Source organism: Filicampus tigris, chromosome 14 (assembly GCF_054856515.1).
Source record: "Filicampus tigris isolate MCC_2025a chromosome 14, RoL_Ftig_1.0, whole genome shotgun sequence".
Lineage (NCBI taxonomy): Eukaryota > Metazoa > Chordata > Actinopteri > Syngnathiformes > Syngnathidae > Filicampus > Filicampus tigris.
The window spans coordinates 24,005,865-24,025,212 of NC_141230.1; the positions used below are offsets into that span (position 1 = coordinate 24,005,865).

The 19,348-nt window shown below is 48.3% G+C and overlaps 1 protein-coding gene across 1 annotated transcript in view; it reads left to right on the forward strand.

Moving 5' to 3' along the window:
* LOC147136956 (titin-like) overlaps positions 1-19,348 on the forward strand; it is a gene marked incomplete at its 5' end in the record, with an annotated part of 64,480 nt that overhangs the window by 35,169 nt on the left and 9,963 nt on the right. Inside the window, 34 exons of the mRNA XM_086052163.1 lie at positions 36-338; positions 423-719; positions 790-1,077; positions 1,170-1,469; positions 1,548-1,699; positions 1,811-1,961; positions 2,044-2,343; positions 2,426-4,192; positions 4,272-4,565; positions 4,647-4,934; positions 5,031-5,330; positions 5,401-5,735; positions 5,827-7,558; positions 7,643-7,945; positions 8,117-8,428; positions 8,550-8,840; positions 9,037-9,336; positions 9,751-9,892; positions 10,327-10,490; positions 12,597-12,899; positions 12,966-13,247; positions 13,327-13,920; positions 14,021-14,311; positions 14,404-14,703; positions 14,816-15,118; positions 15,209-15,511; positions 15,601-15,869; positions 15,946-16,261; positions 16,775-17,080; positions 17,184-17,483; positions 17,586-18,161; positions 18,242-18,547; positions 18,631-19,013; positions 19,116-19,326. Coding sequence (XP_085908289.1) covers positions 36-338; positions 423-719; positions 790-1,077; positions 1,170-1,469; positions 1,548-1,699; positions 1,811-1,961; positions 2,044-2,343; positions 2,426-4,192; positions 4,272-4,565; positions 4,647-4,934; positions 5,031-5,330; positions 5,401-5,735; positions 5,827-7,558; positions 7,643-7,945; positions 8,117-8,428; positions 8,550-8,840; positions 9,037-9,336; positions 9,751-9,892; positions 10,327-10,490; positions 12,597-12,899; positions 12,966-13,247; positions 13,327-13,920; positions 14,021-14,311; positions 14,404-14,703; positions 14,816-15,118; positions 15,209-15,511; positions 15,601-15,869; positions 15,946-16,261; positions 16,775-17,080; positions 17,184-17,483; positions 17,586-18,161; positions 18,242-18,547; positions 18,631-19,013; positions 19,116-19,326 — 13,062 coding nt within the window. The remainder of the gene's footprint in view (positions 1-35; positions 339-422; positions 720-789; positions 1,078-1,169; positions 1,470-1,547; positions 1,700-1,810; positions 1,962-2,043; positions 2,344-2,425; positions 4,193-4,271; positions 4,566-4,646; positions 4,935-5,030; positions 5,331-5,400; positions 5,736-5,826; positions 7,559-7,642; positions 7,946-8,116; positions 8,429-8,549; positions 8,841-9,036; positions 9,337-9,750; positions 9,893-10,326; positions 10,491-12,596; positions 12,900-12,965; positions 13,248-13,326; positions 13,921-14,020; positions 14,312-14,403; positions 14,704-14,815; positions 15,119-15,208; positions 15,512-15,600; positions 15,870-15,945; positions 16,262-16,774; positions 17,081-17,183; positions 17,484-17,585; positions 18,162-18,241; positions 18,548-18,630; positions 19,014-19,115; positions 19,327-19,348) is intronic.

The window sequence follows — 19,348 nt, forward strand, 5'->3', positions numbered from 1 at the left end:
TAGCACCACACTCATAACTCTTTATCATCCTGCAGCCTTGCCTGAAGCACCCTCCACTCCAGAGATCACCGCTGTGACCAGGGAGACCATCACTGTAGCCTGGAAGGAGCCCAAGTCTGATGGAGGCAGTCACGTCTTTGGCTACCATCTCCAGATGAAAGACAGGAACAGTATCCTGTGGCAAAGAGTCAACAGAATGGTCATCCGGGCCACTCACTTTAAGGTCACAAGCATCCACGCTGGACTCATTTATGAGTTCAAGGTAGCAGCAGAGAATGCTGCTGGAATCAGTGAATTCAGCAAGGTTTCTGATGCAGTGCTGGCAATTGACGCCTGTGGTAAGTTGCAGTGCTTGAAACATGCTCTTTTTGACTGTTTATGTAGTCGCTGTTGTCTTATAAGCATCGACTGTCTTCCGGCAGAACCACCCACCAATTTACGCATTAGTGATATCACCAAGAACTCCATCAGCCTGGCCTGGCAGGTGCCAAACTTTGACGGGGGATCGCAGATCACAGGCTACATGGTGGAGAAGAGAGAAGGAGTCAGTGGCAGGTGGTCCAAGGCAAACCTAACCAACATCAAAGACACACGCTACATTGTGACTGGCCTGACTCAGGATCAGACCTATGAGTTCAGAGTAATGGCCAAGAACGCGGTAGGCTCAGTGAGCAATCCGTCCATGACAGCTGGACCCGCCATATGCGTTGACACCTTCGGTACGTATAACCACATTTAAAATGTTAAACTTCAAAGCACAAGATTTCATAAGATTTATATCTCCTTCAGGTGCTCCAGAAATTGAAATACCGGCAGAGTATTTGAACGAGGTGAAGCATAGGGCAGGCTCTGATGTCGAACTCAAGTTTAACATCCTTGCAAAGCCTTCTCCCACCATTGAGTGGCTAAAGGATGGAAGAGAACTCAAACCCAGTGCCCAGCTCTCCTTTAAACACACCTTTGATTCGACAAGTTTGTTCCTGAGGGACACCTCGCGCCTGAACTCTGGTACCTATGAGGTCAGGGTGAAGAACTCCCTGGGTTCAGCCTGTGCGGTTGTCAGATTGCTCATCCAAGGTACTTAAAATCAATACTAATCTTAATTGTTGGGTTAAAAGATCATTATTTTTGGTCACAATATGAATACATCCCTTGCTTACCATTTACAGACAGGCCAGGGCCCCCTGCTGGAGACATCCAGTTTAAGAAGGTGACCGCTGACAACATCACCATCATGTGGTCTCCTCCTGCTGATGAGGGTGGTGCCATGGTAACGCACTACATTGTGGAAAAGAGGGAGACCAGCAGAGTCATGTGGTCCATCATCTCGGAGAAACTTGCTGACTGCATCGTTAACGTGCCCAGACTCATCCAGGGCAATGAGTACATCTTTAGAGTCCGTGGTATTAACAAGTATGGCGTCGGTGACCCTCTGGAGTCTAAGCCCATCATGGCAAAGAACGCTTTTGGTAGGTAAACTGAATCAACGATGCATAAATTTCCACATATGTCACGGTTATCAACTGATCTCCTGTTCATTTCAACAGTTCCTCCCAGCGAGCCATCTAAGCCTCAGGTCTCCATGATCACCAAATCAACCATGACAGTGATTTGGGAGAGACCAGCTCTGGATGGAGGCAGTGACATTGACGGTTACTACCTGGAGAAAAGGGAAAAGAAGAGTCTCCAGTGGTTCAAGGTTGGTTTGTTGGTCATCGGAATCATCTCTCTCCTTGAGGAGATGCTTCTCGTCACTGGTGGCAGTTGCAAAGCTAATGATAGTAATGACCGGTTATGCTTTATCGTGCAGGTGGTGAAAGGCACAATAAGAGACACCAGGCAGAAGGTCACCGGCCTTGTGCAGAACAACGAATACCAGTACCGGGTATGCGCTGTCAACAAGGCTGGAGCAGGAAACTACTCAGAGGCCTCTGAATTGTACAAGGCCTATGATCCTATCGGTATACTTTTACACTTTATTAAGACATGCTAGAAGGCTGCCTTTCCAGTACCACAGCTCATTGATCCTTTGTTTACCTTTAGATCTTCCTGGGGAACCATCCAAATTGCGTGTGGTGGACTCCACAAAGACCTCCATCACTCTTGGATGGGAGAAGCCTGTGTATGATGGTGGCAGCGAGATCACGCACTATTTCCTGGAGCAAATGAACACAGAGGAGCGAGAATGGGCAACGGTCAACCCGCAAGTTAAGACCTGCGAGTATGTGGTTTCTCACCTCAAACCAGCAACCTACTACTTCTTCAGAGTTTCCGCTGTCAATTGCAAGGGCAAAGGAGAGGATATCAAGATGTACCAGCCTGTGCAAGCTAAGGATATCTTGGGTTTGTATCCTCACAAATACAACACTATCAGAGAATTAGGTTTGCTAGTTCTCAAATCTTTGTGTGAAACTTTTCCCAACAGAGGAGGCTGACGTGGACTTGGACGTTCCTATGACCACCCATTATACCGCCCGGGCAGGGCGTGACGTGGAGGTGTTTATTCCCCTGAAGGGACGTCCCACTCCTGGCGTCACCTGGCGCCGTGGTGAACGCAACATTGCCGCTGACACCCGCTACACCATCACCAGCACAGAGCGCGCTACCACCCTTCTAATTCCCAAGGTCACCCGTGACGACTGTGGCAAGTACCTGCTGGAGATTGAGAATGGTGTGGGAGAGCCCAAGATCATAACGGTTTCCCTGAAGGTGCTAGACAGTCCGTCCACTTGCCAAAAATTAATGATTAAGAATGTGACCAGAGGAAATTTGACACTGAGTTGGGAGGCCCCTCTCATTGATGGCGGTTCACCAGTCACTAAATACATTGTTGAGAAGAAGGGTTCCACCATGAAAGCGTACCAGATGGTCACGGACGAGTGTGCCAATACAAGCTACAAAGTTTCGGGCCTGGAGGAGGACATCGCTTACTTCTTCCGTGTATCAGCTGAAAATGAGTTTGGTGTGGGTGACACCTGCGAGACCTTGGAGCCTGTCAGAGCCACTGAGACCCCCGGTGCAGTTAAAGACCTGGTCATGCTTGATTCCACAAAGACCTCCGTCACCCTGCAGTGGACCCGACCCGACCATGACGGCGGCAGCCACATCTCTGAGTATGTCATTGAGAAGAGAAATGAGAACAACGTCAGCTGGACCTTTGCTACAACTTGTAAGCGCTGCACATGTGAGGTGACAGGGCTGCAAGAGGATTCTGAGATGCACTTCAGGGTCTACGCAAAGAATGAGAAGGGCACCAGTGACTTCTCACAGATTGGTCCAATCACTGTGATGGACTTTGTCATTTCACCCGAGGCCTGCCTCAGTGACTACCCTGATGGGGAGCTGGCTGTTCGTGTTGGTCAGAAGATCCACATTGAGCTGCCCTTCAAAGGAAAACCCAGGCCGGCCATTAGTTGGCTGAAAGACAACTTGCCGCTTAAGGAAAGCGAGAAGGTCCGCTTCAGGACCACTGACAACAAAACAGCACTTACAGTCAGAGGTGCCAAGAAGGAGCATGCAGGCCAGTATACCTTGGTTCTGGACAACAGAGCTGTAAAGAACTACTTTGACATCGAGGTGACCGTTCTTGGACCCCCCTCTGTGCCCGTTGGCCCCATACACTTTGATGAGATCAAGGCCCAGAATATTATCATCTCTTGGAATGAGCCCAAAGAGGATGGCGGTGGCGAGATTACCTGCTACAGTGTGGAGAAGCGCGAGACTTCCCAGGCCAACTGGAAGATGGTCTGCTCAAGTGTGGTCAGAACATCCTTCAAGATTCCAAACCTGGTGATGGGAACAGTGTACCAGTTCAGAGTACGTGCAGAGAACAAATATGGGGTCAGTGAACCACTCATCTCCACAGAAGTCCTTGCTCAGCATCAGTACAAACCTCCAGGTGCTCCTGGAAAGCCAGTAGCCTACAACGTGACCAGTGATGGCATGACAATTCGGTGGGAAGCTCCAGAGTTTGATGGAGGATCCCCCATTCTTGGCTACCATGTTGAGAAAAAAGACAGGAATAGTCTCCTGTGGCAGAAGGTGAACTCCACCATCATCTCTAACAAAGAGTACAGGATCATAAGTCTTTTGGAAGGTCTAGAATACTCTTTCAGAGTCTATGCAGAGAACAATGCCGGACTCAGCCTCGTTAGCGAACAGAGCAAACATGCACTCGCTATCTCCCCCGTTGGTGAGTACTTGTGATCTATACGTTTATAATTATATTTGTTCGTTGAAGTGTTTGACCTGACATTTTGGGAAATCTTCAGATCCACCTGGCACCCCAGTCTGCATTGACGTGACTCGAGACTCTGTCACTTTGACATGGGACATCCCCAAACGAGATGGAGGAAGCAAGATTGTGGGCTACAGCGTGGAGAGGCGCCAAGGCAGAGGGAAATGGCTGCGCTGTAACTTTACTGACATCAGTGAGACCCAATTTACTGTGACCGGTCTGTCTGCCGGAGACAGATTTGAATTTAGGGTGATCGCCCGGAATGCTGTGGGCACTGTCAGCCCCCCGTCCAACTCCTCTGGATACATCATGACCAAGGATGAGAGCAGTATGCATTCTAACATTAGAAAAAATGGAAAGATGTTTTTCAGATTACAAGCCCTAACAATTTCTCTTTTGCAATTTGTAGTCTCTCCTGAGATCGAATGGTCCCCAGACCAGGTCCTGACGCTGAGAGCTGGAGAAAATATCAAGCTTAGCTGCAACATCACCGGTCGTCCAGTACCACAAGTTGTATGGTACAAGGATGGAAAAGAGATTGACAAGAGGACCATGATGGATATCGAGATTACATCTGGTATCGGTACCAGCAGCCTGTTCATTCGCGATGCAGACAGGAACCACCGCGGTGTCTACACTTTAGAGGCAAAGAACAGCTCCGGTGCCAAGAAAGCTGACGTCAACGTCAGAGTACAAGGTAGGTACTGTATATTCTCACGACGATGCTCCTTATGACGACTGCACCATCCGATTTGTCCATTTTTGACAGCTTTACCATTTTATGTCTTTTCAGATACTCCTGGACCAGTTGAGGGTCCCATACGTTTCACCGGTATCACTGCCGAAAAGTGCTCAGTGTGGTGGAATCCTCCGGAAAATGACGGTTGCGCCGCCATCACCCACTATGTTGTAGAGAAGAGGGAGACGTCTCGGCTTTCCTGGGCCTTGGTCTCCTCTAAGTGTGAAGCCTGCTCTTTCAGCGCCACCAACCTCATCAAGGGCAACGAGTACCAGTTTAGAATCTCTGCTGTCAACAAATTTGGTGTTGGCAAACCATTGGACTCTGTTCCCTTCATTGCACAGATGCAATACAGTAAGAGTTTTTTTTTATTCTTGTTGTCTGTCACCCTCACACTAATGTTTATGTCTGTTTCTGTACTCAGCTGCTCCTGAGGCACCTGGTACCCCTGATTCTACACATGTGACCGGCAACAGCATCACCCTGTGCTGGAGCAGGCCAAAGTCAGACGGCGGCAACGAGATCAAGCACTACATCTTGGAGAGACGTGAGAAGAAGAGTCTGCGCTGGGTGAAGGTCTCTGCAAAAAGGCCCATCACAGAGCTCAGGCACAGAGTCACCAACCTTACTGAGGGCAACGAGTATGAGTTCCGTGTCATGGCAGAGAATGGCGCCGGTGTTGGACCGGCCAGTGGCACATCCAGGCTTTTCAAATGCAGAGAGCCTACTAGTTCTCCCAGTGCCCCAACAGTAATCAAGGTAGGTTAGCATCAAGACAGCATAGAGGCCTCAGATGTCATCATGATTAAAGCCTAACTGGTCCACTAACTATGCTCTGTGTGTCCATCAGGTAATTGACTCCACCAAATCCTCTGTCACTCTGGAATGGACCAAGCCAGTCTTTGATGGCGGCCTACCGATCATTGGCTACAATATTGACATGTGCAAGGCCAGTCTTGAAGAGTGGCATAGAGTAAATAGCCAGATTTGCATTCACAACCGGTACACTGCCAAGGGCCTGGTTGCCGGTGAGCTTTACAAGTTTAGGGTCAGTGCTGTGAATGGGTCTGGGGAAGGGGAATCCTCAGTTATGCCCAACGTCGTGCAGGCTCTAGATAGGCTAACGTCGCCTGAGTTCGACATTGATGCCAACTTCAAGCAGACACATACAGTGAAAAATGGCGGCACCGTCTCCCTTCACATGGCTTTCCGGGGCAAACCAACTCCTCTGATTACCTGGTCCAGAGTGGATAGCGAACTGCCCGTGATGGCCGATATTAACAGCACAGATTGTCACTCGACTCTGACTATCGAGGGCTGCACACGCTACGAGGCCGGCAAGTACACACTCTCCCTGGAAAACAATAGCGGGCGCAAGTCAATTACTTTTACCGTGAAAGTGCTAGACACGCCCGGACCTCCGGGGGCCTTCACCTTCAAGGATGTCACACGTGGAGCATTAACCATGATGTGGGACGCCCCGAGCAATGACGGCAGCTCACGGATCCAACACTATATTGTGGACAAGCGCGAAGCCAGCCGCCTCACGTGGCAAGAGGTCAGCACCAAGTGCTCCCGCCAGATGATCAGGGTAACCGGTCTGGATATCGGTGTATCATACCTCTTCAGAGTGATTGCTGTTAACCAGTATGGCCAAGGGGAGCCTCACGAGATGACAGACCCCATCATGGCGACAGAAGAACCCGCTCCGCCGAAGAGAGTAGACGTTGTGGACACCAGCAGTTCCACAGCCTCGCTGGTGTGGCTTAAGCCTGACCATGATGGTGGCAGCCACATCAGAGGGTACATAGTGGAGTTCAGAGCCGAGAACAAACAGTTCTGGTCTGTCGCTGGGGAGACCAAGTCCCTTAAGATGCTGGTAGACGGTCTGATTGACAACACGGAGTACGAATTCAGAGTGAAGGCCAAGAACGATGCTGGTGTCAGTGAGCCTCAGGCCACCTTAACCTCTGTGCTCATCAAAGAGCCTCGCATTGAACCCACCGCCGATCTCAGCAGCATCACCAACCAGCTCATCATCTGCAAGACCTCCAATACCTTCACCATTGACATCCCCATTAGCGGAAAGCCGGCACCAAAAGTCATCTGGAGGCTGGAAGAGATGAAATTGAAGGAGACGGACAGAGTTTCCATTAAGACTACCCAAGAGAGAACCACTCTGGTGGTGAAAGATAGCAAGAGAAGCGACAGCGGCAAATACTACCTGACTCTGGAGAATGCTGCTGGAGTCAAAACCTTTACTGTGACTGTGATGGTGGTTGGAAGACCCAGCCCTCCCACAGGGCCTGTGGTGGTTTCAGGTGTATCCTCTGAGTCCTGCTCGCTGTCCTGGTCTGAGCCCTCTGACGATGGCGGCACAGAAATCAGCAACTATATTGTTGAGAAGCGCGAGTCTGGCTCAGCCTCCTGGCAAGTGGTCAACTCCAGCGTGAAGAGAACTACCATCAAGGTCACTCATCTGACTAAGTACATGGAGTACACATTCCGAGTGTGCGCCGAGAACAAGTTTGGAGTCAGCAAGTCCACCGAGTCTGCTGCAGTGGTCATTGAACATCCTTTTGGTATGTTTTTTACATACTTTATGTATTGCCTAAAACGTTCTACATTTTTGTAAAATTATGATTCCCTCTGATTAACTCCTGCAGTTCCTCCAAGTCCTCCAACACGTCCCGATGTGGTGACCGTGTCTGCCAATGCCATCAGCATCAAATGGGATGTGCCCTATACTGATGGTGGTAGCATGGTGACTGGTTATTGGATTGAGAAGAAAGAGCGGAATACAATTCTGTGGGTGAGGGAGAACAAGCTGCCCTGTCTGGATTGTCACTACAAGGTGTCCAGCCTGATTGAGGGTCTGGAGTACCAGTTTAGAGTCTACGCCATGAACGTTGCTGGAATTAGCAAGGCCAGTGAGGCCTCTAGACCAGTGGTGGCACTCAACCCCGTCGGTGAGTGGAAGACTTGTTTTACACGTGCAAACCTCTAGCAAGTCGAGCCCGATTTCTGTATGTGGCTAATAATGGCTCTGATCAAGCTGAAATCATAAAATCCATCAAGGCCTAAAAAAAGTTGTTTGATTAGATGACTTCGATTAAACAATCTGATCCTCCTCTCCTCAGATCCGCCCGGTCACCCTCAAGTGACAGACATAACTCGCTCCTCCGTGTCATTGTGCTGGACTGTGCCCGTCAATGACGGCGGCAGCAACATAGTCGGCTACGTGGTGGAGAGGAAAGTCTACAGTACTGATGAGTGGGACGACAACCGCTGGCTCAAGTGCAACTACACCACCATCACGGAGAACTACTTCACCGTCACCAACCTGGGAGAGGGAGAAACCTTTGAATATCACATCATTGCCAAGAATGCTGCCGGGGTCCACAGTGCCCCCTCCGTATCCACCGGGCCCGTGACCTGCAAGGACGAATACAGTAAGCTCTGAAATTGTCATTTTTTTCTTTGGTTTTCCTCAGCTGTTTCTGTTACTGTGGACCCTGACTTACTTAGTAGCAGCTTTTAATGTAAACTGAAATTGTCATTCTCCATCTTCAGCTCCTCCTAGAGCAGAGTTGGACAGCAAGTTGATTGGCGAGACCATCATTGTCACCGCCGGCTCTGACCTTGTCCTGGATGGCGCGGTGGGTGGTAAACCAGAACCCATCGTTTACTGGTCCAAGGGCGACAAGATGCTGGAGTTGGGCGAGAAATACTCGCTGACCTACACAAGCACAAGAGCAATGGCTGTCATCAAGAACTGCGACAGAGTTGACACTGGTAGATACATCCTGACCGTCAAGAACGTCAATGGAATCAAGACGGCTACCGTCGCTGTTAAAGTCCTGGGTCAGTTGATTAAATCTTAACCATAGCTCTGGGTTTTTTTGTGGAAGGTGTGCAACTCAAAATTTTCGACTTGAGTATATACTGTAAACGCATCCAAAAGGAACGCGATCCCTTACGAATCTACGGCGTTGTGGTTACACATGCTTAGAATGCCGAATTATACGCTGTGAACTAACTATCTTTTGGTGTCTCACAGACACTCCTGGGCCTCCAGCTGGTAAGATTGTGATCAGCAGAGTGACGGAGGAGAAGTGCACTGTGTCCTGGAAGATCCCCCTGGAAGACGGCGGGGACATCGTCAGCCATTACATCGTGGAGCGCCGTGAAACTAGTCGCCTCAACTGGGTCATCATGGAGACCGAGTGCAAGAGCTTGTCCTGTGTCAGCACCCGGCTGATCAAGGGCAACGAGTACATCTTCCGAGTGCGGGGCGTCAACAAATATGGACCTGGTGTTCCACTGGAATCTGAACCGGTCATAGCCAGGAATGCTTACAGTAAGATTTATATGCAAAGCTCGTGTTTTTTTTAGCCTACACACAAGCAGCAATGGTGCCTTAAGATCATCAGAAATAGGTTTAATCCTTGAGTCCTAAAAAAACAAGGGTGGGAGCAAGATACATACTGTATGTAATTAGTAAAGTTCAAGTCTTAATTTGTTTCAAGAATGTCGCAAGGCACTGTGGCAAAAAATCAAGCAAGTCAAACTGAGTCTCGTGAGTCCCAACTCAAATTCAAGTCTTTTGTAATTTTTAATCAAGTAAGTCCCAAGTCCTACATTTGCACTTAAGTCTGACTCGAATCAAGTCATGTGACTAGAGGCCCCATCTCTGTTAAAAAGTCATATAAATCCTAAAAGGTGGACTGCAGTTTTGTGTCTGTGACTCTGACCTAGTTTGTCTTTACACCAGCATTGCCATCCCCACCGGGCACACCCGAGGCCACAGCCGTGGGCAAGGAACACGTCATTATCGAGTGGTTGAAGCCGGAAAGCGATGGAGGCAGCGAGATCAAAACTTACATCGTAGACAAACGGGAGAAGAATAGCACCAGGTTTGAGCACTCCTCTAATCTGTAAACACCTAAATCAGGATTAGATTTTGATAATCAAAGCAAAATATGCCTGTTCTTCGATAAATACAACATAATTGATATATGGTAAGATATATTTCTTTTATCAAGCATGCTTATGCCTTTAAAGCTTTGATAAGGTATTTACTTGTTTTGGAGAATTTATTACTGGTCATGAGTATGTTTAGTTTAAATGAGAAATACCATAATTTGGTTTAGGTTTGGATAGTATAAATGCACTAGTTTTACATCACTGAGTGCTTTATTGTCAGATAATTTTACTTAAATCCAGTAATATATTCCTCATTTCATTACTTTTTTCTTCCTTTTTAAATGCCAGTTTTTGCAGACTCACTCTACCTTTTTCTGATCTCCCTGTGCTCATGACACGTGATCTCACTCCTTGCGCAAATCAGGTGGACACGGGTCAATAAGACGTACACCATCTATGACACACGCCTCAAGATCACAGGCCTGCTGGAAGGAAGCGAATACCAGTTCAGAGTGACGGCCGTCAATGCTGCAGGAGACAGCCAGCCCAGCGACGCCTCACCATACATTCTCCTCAAAGATCCCACCTGTGAGACTCTCCGTTTGTCTGTTGATCTACACTAAGGGTGCCCAAGCCTTTTCTTCCAAGTGACACAGCCAGAAAAAAAATGAAGGATGCAAGTGTCAAATTGACATTCTTCACTTTAATTTATTCATAGGAACATATTTTTTAAAAAGGTATGCTCAGCAATGATATATTATTTTTATACATATTACACTGTGTGTCAGTCAGTCCTGCTTTCCATTTCCCTTATCACATACTTCAGAGTACAACTTAGACTGGTTGTCTGCCACTAGTAGAGCACATCTAGACAAATGACCATTCACACCGAAGCACAATGTAGAGGTTTCAATGCAAATTTAGGCACAAACCAGAGCGTAAGCATGGATTGAATATGCAGACACCACACTGGAAGGCCAGAGCCCAGAGCCCAGATTCAAACCTTTGACCTCAGAGCAGAAAGGCAGGAGTGCTAACCATTTGCCCACCATGTATCATACTGTATGTACAGATAACAAAACACACACCAAAAAACTGCTAGGTGATGAAGCATGAGGATTTTGGGTTGGCCAGAAGAAATGCAATAGAATCAATCCATCCTTGAACTGTGCGGGTCTCCACATTCCGAATCAAATCGAGTGGAAGTTGGATGAAACTGAGTTTAGTATGAAGCAGAAAGAACGGCAAACAATTACATTTCACACGATTTGCTTGATGTACAGCTTCAGTTGCTCAACAGTCCGGGGTATCTGTTGTCATATTTTGCGCTTCACAATGCGCTACACGTTTTCAATGGGAGACAGGCAGGCAGGCCAGTCTAGTATCTGCACTTTTTGACTACAATGCCACGCTGTTGTAACACGTGCAGAATGTGGCATGGCGTTGTCTTGCTGAAATTAGCGGGGGCATCCATGAAAAAGTCATTGCTTGGATGGCAGCATATGTTGCTTAACAACTTGGATGCACCTTTCAGCATTAATGGAACTTACAGATGTGTAAGTTACCCATGCCATGGGAATTAACCCCACCCACCCCACCCCCCATCACCCCACCCCCCCCCATACCATCACTGATCTAGCATCAGCAACGTTGTGCTGTTGGCAATCCGCATGGTCATGGTTCATTTCCACTGTGACCCCAAGGGCACAACATCCATGATTTCCAAAAACAGTTTGAATGTGGACTTGTCAGATCACAGCAAGCTTTTCCCACTTTGCGTCAGTCCATCTCAGATGAGCTTGGGCCCAGAGAAGCCGGCGCCGTTTGGGTGTTGTTGATGTATGGTATTCGCTTTACGTGGTAGAGTTTTAACTCGGATTTGAAGATGTAACGACAAACGGCGTTAACTGGCAATGGCTTGCTGAAGAGTTCCTGAGTCTGAGTGGCAATGTCCTTTCCATAATGATGCCAATTTTTAATGCAGAGTCGCCTGAGGGTTGAATGTCACAGGCATTCGGGTTTGGTTTTCACCTAGGTGCAGAGATTTCTCCAGATTTACTGACTCGTTTGATGATATTTTGGACCATAGATGATGGAATTCCTTAAATTCCTTGGAGTTGTAACTTGAGAAATGTTCTTAAACTGATGAATTTCCTCACGCGGTTGTGCACAAAGTAACAAACGTTGCCCCATCCTTGCTTGTGAATAACTGAGCATTTTGGGGATGCTACTTTTACACCCAATCATGACACTCACCCATTTCCAATGAACCTATTCTACTGTGGAATGTTCCAAACATATTCTTTGAGCATTCCTCAACTTCCCCAGGCTTTTGATGCCCCTGACACAGCGTTTTTTGGAACGTGTTTCAGGCATTAAATTAAAAGAGTGAATATTCAGTGAAATAACGTTCATTGGTTTGAACATTAAATAGCTCTTTGTAAGTGTATTCAGTTGAATATAGGTTGAAAAGTATTTGCAAATCGTTGTTGTTTTTATTTCGGCTTCACACAACGTCCCTAATTCATTAGAACTAGGGTTTGTAGTTGTTGTAGTAGTAGTAGTAGTAGTAGGAGTAGTTGTGGTGATGGTAGTAGTGGTATTACTTTGTACTAAAAACAGACAGCGGGCCATAGATGGCCCCCAGTGCATAGGACACAATTCATTCAAACTTCTCCTTGCATCCCTTCGTAGACACCCCAGCCCCCCCATCAATGCCTCGCATCACAGACACAACCAAGCACAGCATCAGCATGACTTGGACCAGACCCATGTACGACGGCGGCTCAGATGTCACCGGCTACGTGGTGGAAATCCTGGAGGAAGGTTCTGAGCAGTGGTACCGCGCCACAGCCAAAGCTCTCAAGACCAACGAGTATCTTGCCGGTGGTCTGGTCGCCAATAAGAAATACAGATTCAAGGTGGCAGCTGTCAACAGCAATGGCACCGGAGAGTTCAGTGAACCCAGTGCTGAGATTGAGCCCCTTGAGAGAATTGGTAAGACTTGCCTGGAGGACATTATTCATAATGCAACCTGATTCTGATGGCACTTTGTCCTCCCAGAAATGCCCGACCTAGAATTGGACGAGGACCTGAAGAAGACTGTTTGTCTTCGTGCTGGAGGAACTTTACGACTTTTTGTGACTGTTGGCGGCCGCCCAACGCCAGTTGTGTCCTGGAGGAAGACGGGCGTGGAGCTGCAGAGTCGCGGCTTCATCGAGACCACTGACAGTTACACCATGCTGATTGTGGAGAAGGTTGACCGCTATGACTCTGGAAAATACATAGTGGAGGCGGAGAACCCGTCAGGCAAGAAGTCTGCAACCATCCTGGTCAAAGTCTATGGTAGGTGAACATCCAAACATTCCGTTGGTGCAGGTTTAAACTGGAGACTAATTTATCTTTTGCTACTCATTTCCTGCAGATACTCCTGGTCCTCCAGCTTCTGTGAAAGTGAAGGACTATACCAAGGAGTCAGTTGTGATCACCTGGGATGTCCCGAGTATTGACGGTGGCGCTCATGTCAGCAACTATATCATAGAGAAACGTGAAGCCAGCATGAAGTCTTACAAAACTGTCACCACAGAGTGTAGAAAGACCCTGTTCAGGATCACTGGCCTGGAGGAGGGTGCACACTATTTCTTTAGAGTGCTACCGGAGAACATCTATGGTGTTGGTGAGCCCTGTGAGACAGCTGAGGCTGTGCTGGTATGCGAAGTGCCATCAGTGCCTCTGAGCCTTCAAATCACTGACATTACAAAGTCTTCTGTCACTCTGCACTGGGAGAAACCGATACATGAAGGCGGCAGCAGGTTGACGGGCTATGTTATCGAAGCCTGCAGGGTGTCTACAGACAGGTGGACCACAGTTGCCACCGTCAAGGCCTCTACTTCCCAGTACACTATCCAGTCTCTGACAGAGAACGACCAGTACTTTTTCAGAATCCGAGCCTGTAACAGCAGAGGAACTGGTGAGGCCATGGACACTGTCTCTCCCGTTACCATTCAGGAAATCAAAGGTAAGAGTTTGACTGCCAAGGGACACATAACAGCTGTACAATGATTCCCCACCTTTATCATTTCACATGACGCATCCATGCCTCCTCTGTTTGCCTCCAGTGATGCCAAAGATTGACATAACCAGCATTCCTCAGAAGACTGTCTATGTCCCCCGTGGTAAACCCATCGATCTCAACTTGCCAATTGCGGCCAAACCACAGCCTGTCTGCTCCTGGTTCTTTGATGGCATCCAACTGAAGGACAGCCTGGAGCGCATCAAAATAGAAAGCAATGGCAAATACACCCATCTCGTCATCCGTGAGACCACCATTAATGACACAGGAGACTACAGGCTGGAGGTCAAGAACGCCATCGGTGTGGCAACTGAAGTTATTAAAGTTGTCATCCTCGGTAAGGTCACGGAATCTCCAAATAGACACCAAACTGATTTTCAGATATTTGCAGTGTGAGATATGGACCCTGCTCGTCATGTGCTTCTTCAGACAAACCCGGCATACCAGTCGGCCCTGTGAAGATCGTGGAGGTCGATGGCCTATCAGTGACAGTTAGCTGGGAACCACCAGAGAAGGATGGCGGAGCTAACATCAGCGGATATGTCGTAGAACAGCGCGATGCTCATCGCCCCGGTTGGATCACCGTCTCAGAATCGGTGACCCGACCGTGCTTCAAGTTCACCAGACTCTCTGAGGGAACAGAGTATGTGTTCCGCATTGCTGCCATGAACCGCTTCGGTGTTGGTTGTTTCCTGAAGTCGGAAGTGGTGGAATGCAAGAGTGCCCAGAGTGAGTCCACATTTCACATTGACCACAACGACTTCTAGGCACTGCAGTAATGTTTGATTTGTCTGTAAATATATGATTTTCCTCCTAATCTGTCTGTGGTTGACTTGTGCAGCCATCCCCGGACCTCCGAGCAGACCGGAGGTGCTTGACGTCACTCACGAGGGCATGACCCTGACTTGGCATCCACCGGAGGACAACGGTGGCTCCACCATTGCCGGTTACATTATTGAGCGCAAGGAGCCCCATTCTGACAGATGGCTGCGGATCAACAAGAACCCAGTGACCATGACCAGGTACCGCTCTTCTGGTCTGATCGAAGGCCTGGAGTACGAATACCGCATCACCGCCATTAACTCCAGAGGAATCGGCAAACCCAGCGAGACCTCTGCCATTACTGTTGCCATGGACCCCATAGGTACATGATAATCTTATTGAAGTACACATTCAGGCATACATGTACTTGTGCACCAGTCAATCTGACCCGCAATATACGGTTCTTAAATAGCGCCACCAGGTCCTCCTCTTCATCCCAAAGTCACAGACACCACCAGAACCTCTGTGTCTCTGGCCTGGTTGCCTCCTGTAGAGGAAGGCGGCTCCGTGGTCACCGGTTACTTTGTTGAGATGCAGAAGGTGGACCAGGTGGAGTGGACCCTGTGCAACACCACACCCACCAAAATGTGCGAGTATACCCTCACACACATGCCCCAGGGTGCTGAGTACAAGTTCAGAGTCATCGCCTGCAATGCTGGCGGCACTGGAGTGCCGGCAGAGATTGCTGGGGTAGTCAAAGTCCAGGAGATGCTCAGTAAGATTCATTAATTTGATTGTTGGTACAATGAAATACAGCATTTACAGTATTCTAGCTAACCAAAATATCCACTCTGTCTTCCTTAGATTATCCTGAATTCGAGCTAGACAGTAGATATGAGGAGGGCTACGTTGTGCGTCAAGGAGGAGTCATCTGCCTGTCGGTGCCATTCACTGGTAAACCCATCCCTACTTGCAAGTGGACCAAGGATGGACGCGACATCTCCCACCGGGCCATGATCGCCGTCAATGATGACATTACGGAGCTCGTCATCAAAGAGGCTCACAAAGACGACACGGGTACTTACGACCTGCTGTTGGAGAACAAATGTGGCAGGAAAGCCGTGTACATCAAGGTAAGGTCAAATCCTGCTAGCTACAACCTGGTTAAATTGTGTTTAATCTTATGTGTGGATGTCTGTATGCCTCCAGGTGAAGGTCATCGGGCGTCCAGATGTCCCGGAGGGCCCTCTGGAGTTTGACGATATTCAGGCCAGATCAGTTAGAGTCAGCTGGAGGCCCCCGTCTGACGACGGAGGCTCTGACCTTCTTGGATACGTCGTGGAGAGGCGAGAAGTTCCCAAGGCTGCTTGGTACACGGTGGATTCCCGGGTAACAGGGAACTCCCTGGTGGTCAAAGGCCTAAAAGAGAGTATGCAGTACCACTTCAGGGTCTCTGCTGAGAACCAGTTTGGTGTCAGCCGGTCTCTGAAGTCTGAGGAGCCTGTCACAGCAAAGACACCACTCTGTGAGTACCGTTTGCACTTACGTCTACAAACTTTGACCAACTTCCACTTTGTTGTCAGAGGTTTAGTGATTAATGGCTGTATTTTGAGTTTTAAGACTTGAACAGTATATTTACACTGACTAGCAATGTTGTGTTTTTGTGGGAACCAATCATATGCATCACTAGCTCTGATGAGAATTGTGGGATTATTAGCATTATTTGCATACGAACAATTGCGCTTCGAAGCCAGGGCTTCGGCAGGGTTTCAACTCGTCATTGGTGATGTGGTGAACAGGGACCGTGAACCCTTAGTAATCTTTTACTTAATTGAAAACACATAACAAAAAATGTGAGGTGTTTTTGTGGAGCTAAAATGCATCAAGAGCATTTCAGTCCATTTCACTGGGTGATATGATCTGAGTTAACACCTTGGTCGCAGAGCATATTAAGCTCTCAAATCAACGTAACTGATGTACATACTTGTATAATATCCAAACTCTTATAAGCCTTTGTTTCACTATTATTTATCAACAGGCCCACCAGAAGCTCCGAGCAATCCTCCAGAGATCATGGACGTGGCCAAGTCCTCAGTGTCTCTGTCATGGGCCCGGCCCCGAGATGATGGTGGCTCTCGTGTCACAGGATACTTTGTTGAGAGGAGGGAGGTTTCCACAGAGAAGTGGGTCCGCCACAACAAGACTCACATCACGACCACCATGTACAACATCACCGGCCTCATTCCTGATGCGGAGTACATGTTCAGAATAGTGGCTCAGAATGACATCGGGCAGAGTGAGCCGGGCCCTGCATCTGAGTCGGTGGTCTGCAAAGATCCATTCGGTGTGTAAATGTCCCATGATGGTGCAATCAGTGGCAGGGAGCTAATCAATTAAACCTTGGGTGTTGTTGTATGTTGACGTGCTCATTGATATCTTCTCGACAGATAAACCAAGCCAACCAGGAGAGATCGACATCATCTCTGTAACCAAAGACTGCATAACCATCCATTGGTTGCGACCCGACTTTGACGGCGGTAAGGAAATCTTGGGGTACTGGATTGAATTTAGGCAGGCTGGCGAAAGTGCCTGGAAAAAGTGCAACAAAGAGCGTTCCAAGGACCGCCAGTTTACCATGGGTGGCCTGATGGAAGCCACCGAGTACGAGTTTAGAATCTTGGCCGAGAATGAAGCCGGACTTAGCAGGCCTAGGCGCACACCCATGGGCATCAAAACCAAGTTGAGCGGTGAGTGACGGTTATGAAGTTCATCATCTCACTGCTCAAAATACCAGATCCGGTTCTGGTTACATTGTCAAATTAAAATGGACTTTTGCTCATGTTCTGCAGTCGGCGAGGCTCCGGCTTTGAAGGAAGACATCCTGGATGTGACAACCAAACTCGGAGAGTCTGGAATGCTGTCCTGTGGCATCATTGGTAGACCTCTGCCAGAGATCAAGTGGTACCGCTATGGCAAAGAGTTGATTCAAAGTCGCAAGTACAAGATGAGCTCGGACGGCCGCAACCACTCCCTCAGCATCATGACAGATGAGCAGGAAGATGAGGGCCTGTACACCTGCAGGGCCATCAATGAAGCCGGGGAAATCGAGACCAGCGGCAAACTGCGGCTACAGGCTGCGCCTCAGCTGCACCCTGGCTTCCCTCTGAAAGAGAAATATTTTGCCGGAGCTGGCACCAGTCTCCGCCTGCACGTGGTCTACATCGGCCGTCCCATTCCCCAGATTATGTGGTTCTATGACAAGAAGCCTCTGAACTCATCCGAGAAGGTGATTATTGAAAACACAGAGAGCTACACCCACCTCGTGGTGAGGAACGTCCAGAGGAAGACCAACGCTGGCCGTTACAAAGTGCAGCTGAGCAACAAGTTTGGCACTGTTGACACAGTATTGCGGGTTGAAATCCAAGGTAAAGTTACGATTAAAATGAAATTAAATGATACGCTGTAATTGCTGAAACTCTAAAACTGCCTGTTTTGATGTACCCAGATAAGCCATGTATCCCGGAGGGCCCAGTGGTGGTTGAAGCTCTACTGAAGAGCTCTGTCATTATTGGCTGGAAGGCTCCCAAAGACGACGGTGGCTCCATGATCACCAACTACATTGTGGAGAAACGCATGGCCAAGGAGGGAGAAGTGTGGAACCTCGTGTCTTCCTCTGTCTCTGGAACCACGTGCCGTGTACCCAACCTAGTGGAAAGTGCCGGATACTACTTCCGAGTTTCTGCTCAGAATCAATACGGTGTCAGTGAGCCTCTGGAGATCCCCTCGGTGGTCATCATCAAGAGGCCCTTTGGTGAGTCGCATACCCACAAACAAGGAATTTGTCTTTATTTGATTTATCGTTGATCATATTGTGGTTCTTTGTTTGTTCCTCAGAAAAACCTGGCATACCACAGCAACCCTTCATCGTCAGCTCCTCCAAGGACTCATGTGTTGTCTGCTGGAAGCCACCAAGTAGTGATGGTGGAGCTAAGGTGTCCGCCTACTATCTGGAGAAGCGTGAGAAGAAGCAGAACAAGTGGATGTCTGTCACCACTAAAAAGATTGTGGAGACCAGCTTTGAGGTCACAGGCCTAATTGAGGGCTTTGAGTATGAGTTCCGTGTCAAGTGTGAGAATTTGGGTGGAGAGAGTGACTGGAGTGAAATCTCAGAGCCCATTGTGCCCAAGTCCGACCAGTCTCTGCGTGCACCTGGCTTCAGGGAGGAGATCCGTGACATGACTGTCAAATACCATGCAAATGCTACCTTTGTTACCAAGGTTCTTATCTCTATATCCATACATCTTTTGACAAGAATGCATATGTTATACTTCCTACATGTTATCATCATGAGTTCATATTGTTTTTCCACCTATGTGTAGGTGGTGGGACATCCAAAGCCTGTCGTGAAATGGTACAAAAGTGGAAAGGAGATCCAGGCTGACGGAACCAAAATTAAAGCCCTTGAGTTCAAGGGCGGTTACTACCAGCTGGTCATCACTGCTGCTGATGAAAGTGACGCCACAGTCTATCAAGTCAGAGCGACCAACTCTGGAGGATCCATCTCCACCACAGCAAACTTGGAAGTCGAAGGTAGACATTCAAGTAGCTGATA